At 37.6% G+C, this 7725-nt stretch overlaps 1 protein-coding gene across 3 annotated transcripts in view; it reads left to right on the forward strand.

Moving 5' to 3' along the window:
* PID1 (phosphotyrosine interaction domain containing 1) overlaps nt 1-7295 on the forward strand; it is a 165517-nt gene extending 158222 nt beyond the window's left edge. For all 3 annotated transcript variants that reach the window (XM_054984052.1, XM_054984053.1, XM_054984051.1), the window contains exon 3: nt 2953-7295. In XM_054984052.1, coding sequence (XP_054840027.1) covers nt 2953-3429 — 477 coding nt within the window. In that variant the 3' untranslated portion in view covers nt 3430-7295. The remainder of the gene's footprint in view (nt 1-2952) is intronic.
* Nucleotides 7296-7725: the final 430 nt, after the last annotated feature.

Consider the following 7725-nt stretch of genomic DNA (forward strand, 5'->3'; position numbering starts at 1 on the left):
TCAATCCATCATCAAAGCAGATTTCTCCTAGTAGGACTTTTGACAATGTCATATGCTTTTAGGATCACTCAGACTTGGCTTTTAAAACTTATTTCAAAACCATTTCAGATATAAATATTTCCAAAAGTTTATGTAGGGCTGAATCTTCTTCGCTGTTGATTAATGGAGTGATTTCCTCCAGAGGAAGACTCAAAGATATGGTACTTTTTTTTTTTGGTAGCATGTATTTCTTTTTGATAACCAGCATGGAAGCATAAAGCACATTAGAATCTTCTGGAGGAAAATAAGCTGGACTTTGTGCTAAAGTCACAGTTTATATTTATCTTATTGTTTTCACAGGACTGAAGGTGCAAAGAGTGATTGCTACTTGGATTTTCTGGAGAGGGTTGGGGAGCAGGGAAGGAGGAGCATAAATGTGTCCCCACTCTGCTAGAACACTTTTAAGGCAGCTTTAATTTCTCTGGACTAGTGAAAGGAAATAAAAGACTTTGAGTCTGTTGTGATTCTCAGGGCCAAACTACAAGTGACGAATGACACTTGAATGGCAAGTGTATTCCTCCCTGTTCACTTGCCCTCCACTTGCTCTCCACTCAATCCACTTGCCGTTCATGTGTCATTCGTCACTTGTAGCTTGGCCCTCAGTATTCCCTCTTATGGGGACAGGAATAGTCCCTGTGCATACTGTGAATATTTATAGACTGAAAATCTTTATTTTGAGACTTCACTGCTTTTGGCAGGCAAGGATAAACCATGGTCTATTTCCAATAAAGTTTTGTAAGCTCATTCTTTAATTATAGCTGCATCAGTTCTCTCTGTGTGTATATTATAGAGTGTATATATGTGCATGTATATTGTAGTTACATCTGAGAGAGCCAGTTTGGTGTAGTGGTTAAGAGCAGCAAAACTCTAATCTGGAGAACCTGGTTTGATTCCCCACTCCTCCGCTTGAAGCCAGCTGGGTGACCTTGGGGCAGTCACAGCTCTCTCAGCCCCACCCATCTCACAGGGTGATTGTTATGAGGATAATAATAACACTTTGTAAACCGCTCTGAATAGATGTTAAGTTGTCCTGAAGGGTGGTATATAAATTGAATGTTGCTGTTATTATTATCATCTTTGAAGAGGCTGGGCAACACGGATTTTTGAATGAAACAGATTGTTTAGATCCATTCCAATCTGGTGTCAGGCCTGGTTATGGGACTGAAACAACCTTGGTCACCCTGGAAGATGACCTGCACCGAGAGATGGACAGGGGGAGTGTGACCTTGATAATGCTCCTGGACTTCTCAGCTGCATATGATACCATTGATAATGGTATCCTCCTGGGACCTTCTGGAAAATGTTTAAAATAAATAAATACTTCAAAACGATTTTTATGTACATAATTATTTTCTTTAAAGAAAGAACATGATCAGAATGTGGGCATCATAAGAGTAGACCCAAAAGCATAACATCTGTGTAGTCTGTCAAGTAACATTCAGGAGCTACAAGTCTACTTTTTAAAGTTTTCACTTTACACTACAATATTTCACTGTGTCAATATTAATTAAATAATGGCATTTCAGAATTCCATCAAGGGGAGATAAATGTCAGCCATTTCATACAAGCACACACTTCTTCCATAACAGAATACGGTTGGCAAATTCCTAAAGCCTTTGGAGGAGAGGGACCTCAGCAAGGTATAGAGAGTCCATCCTCCAAAGCAGCCATTTTCTCATTGGGAACTGATTTGTGTAGTCTAAAGATCAGTTGATTTCAGTTGTAAACGGAGGTTGGCAACCCTGTAACAGAAGCAGCTTCCTTGGCCATACATACATACACATACTTAGGAACCCTGTAAAATAGGTTTTTGTAATCCTAATATTGCAGAAGATGAGGTGAAGAAGTTCAGAGTTGATATTTCTAAGGCCAAATGACTAGTCCCCAGAAGAGGCATGAACTAAACTGAGGATTTCTTTATTTGTTGTTTCTTACACCAGACTCTCATACTTTGAAGTACTGGGCTGTAGCACAGTGGTTAAGTAGCTGGGCTGTGAGAATCAGCAGTCTATTGGTTTGAGCTCAGTAGGTGGCCTTGGGTAAGCCGCTCCTCTCAGCCCCAGCTCCCCAGCTGTATTGTGGGAATAATAGTAACACTAACTTGTTCACTGCTCTGAATGAGGAACTAATCTGTCTAGAAGAGTGGTATATAAGCACAGTTGTTATTTGTTGTTGTTATTAATTATTATTATTGAGGTGACCTATTCCAGCACAGTTAACGGAAAGGGGAAAGACTGAGATACTTAACAAGTAAGAGAATTTGTTCTCTACTGATGTATAGAAGCAATCAATGGAAGTAGGCAGATATATGTTCAAGCTGGAATATGTATTATGTCTTGAGACAATACTCCTGATTTCTTGTACTCTTATTTCATTTGTACATAAATCAAATTGAAAGTCAAAACAAAGAGAGGTCAGTTTATTATTTCAAAATGAATATAGCTGGTCCCTGTGGCTGAGTGATCATTATTATGAGATATACTACTTGACACCTTTGATCCCATTGTTGACATTTGAAAGAATAATTCAAAATTTTGGAAAAAAAACAAACTTAAAAATAGCTTGAGTGAAAATTAAAAGAAGCTTTTAAGAACTGCTGATACTATTTGTTTGTTCTCCTCTAGCACTGTCTTCTCCCAGCAAGTGAAGACTTTCCTGTTTTGTTTCCCTCAGTGACCCTCCTTGTGTGTCTATCTGTGTTTTTTAAGTTGTTTTATTCATTTATATATAAACATATTAAAATTGATTTAATGTTTTGATTGTCATCTTGAGAACCTGAACTGGGTGGAAAAGCAGCATAAAAACATTTTAAATAAATAAAAAATAAAATATTCTATGGCTGGATCCCAGGATTTTGTAACTGTAATATTGGTATTTAGTTGACAGGTGTTTTTTCTTTTGTTCTCTTTTCAGGTTACATATTTGGGTAAAGTTTCCACAACAGGGATGCAGTTTTTGTCAGGTTGCACAGAAAAACCAGTCATTGAGTTATGGAAGAAACACACACTTGCCAGAGAGGACGTCTTCCCAGCGAATGCTCTCCTGGAAATCCGCCCCTTCCAAGTTTGGCTTCATCATCTGGACCTCAAGGGAGAAGCTACTGTCCACATGGACACCTTTCAGGTTGCACGTATTGCTTACTGCACTGCCGACCACAATGTCAGCCCAAATATCTTTGCTTGGGTATACCGGGAAATCAACGATGACTTGTCCTACCAGATGGATTGCCATGCTGTAGAGTGTGAGAGCAAGCTAGAGGCCAAGAAGTTGGCACATGCCATGATGGAGGCCTTTAAGAAGACTTTCCATAGCATGAAGAGTGATGGCCGGATCCACCGGAATAGCTCATCTGAGGAAATGTCTCAAGAATTGGAATCTGATGATGGCTGATGTGAACTCATTAATGATTAAGCAAAAGCAGAAATGGCCCTGGGAATAGAAGCATATAGATGAATAAGCAACAGTTTGGTTTGGGATGAGAGATCTTCCCAGCACTTGACTGATTCAGCTTTTCAAAAAAAAGAAGAGAAATTCAGTAAACTCCCACAAATGCATATTTTAAAATAATCATGACATTGAAAGCTGCTGTTTTAAAATGTGAGAGAGAGCTTATCTTTTTCTTAAATTTTATTTCCCTTCTCCCCTCCCAATTCCATTTTGGCCCTTTCTATTCAGGTTCATCTTTTGAAGATAAGATAATTATTTCTTTTTGCCTGTTGAAACCCATCAAGTTGTTCTAATGATAACGTCTTCTTAGATTCATTACTAAGGTCTACTGCTGATGCCTAGTAGCAGTCCAGATCAGTTGCTAAAGGGAGAATATGATTTGGTGGCCTACTGCTAACCCTCTTGACCACCTCCAGGCTGAAATAGCTATGCCGACTTTTAGATTTAACAGCCTGACAGTCTACAGTTAATTCACATTTCACAGTTTGAATATTTAAAGATGCTTATATTTACACATTATAACCATATGCTTAATTTTATTTTATTCATTTTACCTTTTTAATGTACCTACAGCCATTCATGTTCCACTTAGCACCATAGTTGTTGTTTTTTAAAATACAAACTGCAGGAAACCAAAAGGGAGGGGATGGAAATCCTGTTGTAAGCTCACTATCTTTGCATCCCTGGGTGGAAAAACCAAAATTTAATTGAGAGAGATCTTATGAAGACTCCAACTATTTAGACTGTGACTCTTGTTCAGCCTCTGGCCTAGCTGGCAAGAAGAAGAATGCTAGTTTCACAGAAGGCATCTGGCAACCACTTCTGTATTAGTTTGTTTACCTGGCACCATTGGTTCTCAGTGGTCAGGTTTGAGTTACCATTATGACAATGGGATGTCTTACAGAGAAAAACTAAGGATTGTTTGGGGTCAGTTTGAAAGCACATGACTTGTTCCGGTTCAAAACCTCATGCTAATATGTCCTGAACCCTTTCCTAGTAGTCACAGATGAAGGGGTTCATAAATTAAGAAACTAAAAAAAAAAGTTTTAAGGCCAAGTGCTAATTGATAGTTTGCAGGTAATGCTGCTCCTTTATACAGTCTTGTTCATAAATCGTGGTAATGTTAGGGGCACTAGGGCACCTTACAGAAGCCTTAAAAGAGCTAATCAAAGCAGATAACTATAGAGGTCTGTTCTGTTGTGTGTGAATATGTATAATGTGTGTTTGTGTATGTGAGTGTGTGTGTGATTAGTGTTAAAGCATGTTGATCGATCATGGGAACATACTGAGGATTCATGCCTCTTGAAAATATGCTTATTGCTTTCCAAATGTATGTAAACAATTCTTGCAACATAAAGACATTCATACTTTAATAAAAAAAAAGTTTGAGTTAAAAAATAAATAATTTTAGGCTCCATGATTTATGTGCATGTTCCTATTTTGTTTGAAATGCAGTGCTTCACTTTAACATGCCAAAAATAACACTAATTCACAAGCATGCTATAGAATCTAATGACACTTAATTTACGTAAAATTTTAATTTACCGCAATAACTTGTAGCTGGATAATAGAATTCTTTTAATAATAATATGCTATAAAATATTACAATGTAAAGAAATGTTTAAAAAATTAGTTTATACTTGACATTTGGCACTCTATGAATCAGATTCTCTCTCATTACTCTTCCTGTTAATGATATAATGATAGAGATCCACAAATTCTAGCTTCAGTAATCTCCCTTAAGGGTTTGGGTTCATTTGTGAGGATAGAGGCGTCAGTGGGGCAAAGAAGGACTGACTACCCAACCAGCCAGGGAATCCTTCCCCATTTGATCAGAGGGGCTAAATTCTTCTTGAGATACCTGTTCAGACACTTCTTGAGATACCTGTTCATGCATGGAAAGCTAGTTCAAAGCAACATATGAGTCCATGCTGTTTTTAGGAAATATATTTGGAAACAAATTCTCTGGAGTTTACATTGCTTAGAGACTATTGTAAAGGACTAGTTGTAGGACAAACTTCAGTTTGAAATAGATTTGTTGCTCCAAGCCTTCTGAGAGAGATGAAGCATGGGGAAACGATTTTTGCCCCTTTGTTCTTCACTCTGCATTTCCCTGCAATCCTTGAGAAATCACTGCTCAAAGCTGGATGCTCTCCAGAACAGTAACCAATACAGCTTGAGGAGGGATGCATTAAAAATTGTTCCCCCTCACTTTGTGTGAGTTTTGGCAGAGCATGCTGTATTAATACAATGGTGAGGGCGAAGGCTTTTGCTGATTCTTGCTGCTTTCCCCGGGCCCTGACATAGTGTACTGGAGGGCCTCAGTAGTATTTGCTACTACAAAATGCAGAGGAAAGTGGCATTGATCCCATGAACTCACCACACACATGGAAATCTTGGATCCAGCCAAAAATGTTCTCTTAGGGAGCAATCCTAAGCAGATCTATTCAGAAGTAAATCTCATATTTTCCAACGGGGGTGTACTACCAGAAGAGTATTCTTAAGACAGTGGACATAGTTCATTAAAATGTATTACTCTAAAAAAAACTTGCCTATGTTTATAAACTTTTGCACTGTCTCCATAAATTGCAATTAGAGAAATAAAGATCTAAAAATTGCCTTGCTAAATCAGAACAAAGGTCTAGTTGCTCCAGCACTCCCTATCTGCTTCTAGATTCTTTTGGGGAAAGTGGGTTGGAGGTAGCCCACTGTTTCTTGTTTGGCCTCAGCCTCCAAAAATCTTTGTTCTAGCTTCTAAACTCAGAGGTTCAAAGTAAGAACATTGATCTAACCCACTACTACATGTTCTGACTGGCAGCACTCCTCCAAGGTCTTTCCTAGCCCTGCTTCCTTGAGATTTCACAGATTGAATGTGAAACCTTATATATGCAGAATCAGTATGTCTAAAGTAGAGGTCTTATTAAAACCATGCAACAGATTCTAAGTTAGCTCTGTTGTCTTTATTCAGTAAATGACACAGCATGTATATAATCTGGAAATTTCCAATATTTTAGGAAATTGTCTAAAACTGCTGATTAGTGTTGTCAGGCTGTTGTTCAATTAGTCTGTTTTTCATTGCTGATCCTATTTAGTTCAATAGAGCAGAGGAAAGCCTCCTCTTTCCACAATAAGAACCATTATTACTAGATAAATGTGTTTTTAAAAAAATCAGAAATAAAATTCGTCCAATGACAACCTTGTTGGAGTTAATGTGTTCCGTATCTATACAGTGTAAAATCCCGCTTGGCTCTCAGCCCATTAATATCCATTTTCTTGTCTAGTTCACTCCAGTATCCCCTTGAAGTTTTTTAACTTCCTGCTGCATTTATAAACAATGGCTCATGTTGCAATTCAGATGGCATCACTAATATAAAAGTATGACAAGAATGGAGCTAATAAAGAACGATTGATTTGCCTTGTCACAGAAATAGAGCCTGTAAATAGCCACCTAAGGTTTGTAGTGACCTTGAAGTTCACATTTGCAAAAACAAGAAGTAGAAATCTAAGATAAGTTTGCGCTAATTACATGAATCTCTCTTGATTGAATGTAATGTTTCTTAAAGATGTGGTTTAGATTTGTTTATTGATGTACTTGTGGATTAAATTAGAACAAAAATGTTGTTGGCTGTGAAATATCCTGAAATCTCCTTGTTCCTATTAGTACATTCAAACCAGCCCAAGCTTCCATTTTTTTAATCTTTAAAAGGGATCCAAATCTCCATGTATACTCAATGTGCTCCATTCATTTAAGTAGATAAGGTAGTTCCATATGATGCATCTGCTACAAATTTATCTTCTCCACTGAAGGAAAGCTGATAATGGTATTTTGTATGCTTTGGAATTTCCCTGCTCACTGCAAAGTGGGTTAGGGAAACTGTTGGTAATAAAAGTTGATGGTTTGCTAAGCAGCCTTAAAAATAAATATAAAATGTATTAAACTCAGTTTTATTCTAACTTCCTCACTAAATATTATTTTCTTATTAAAATCCCCATATGATCTTGATAGATTCCAGCTGTGCAACTGCAGCTGAGGCTTATTCGGTATTTACAAGCATTGCTATCAAAAGAAGTTCTACACTGTTCCTTTCTTAAACTGGGAAGGCAGTGAATGGATAGATGGGAAAGCCCTGAGATCATTAAGGTCTACGCTTCGGTATAGAAGAAGGCCAATTTTTACCACAAGTACTTTCACTGCTACATTTTCTGATGTCTTAGGCAAGAATGTAATTGATAATGACT

The sequence above is a fragment of the Eublepharis macularius genome, chromosome 6, assembly GCF_028583425.1.
Source record: "Eublepharis macularius isolate TG4126 chromosome 6, MPM_Emac_v1.0, whole genome shotgun sequence".
Classification (NCBI taxonomy): Eukaryota; Metazoa; Chordata; class Lepidosauria; order Squamata; family Eublepharidae; genus Eublepharis; species Eublepharis macularius.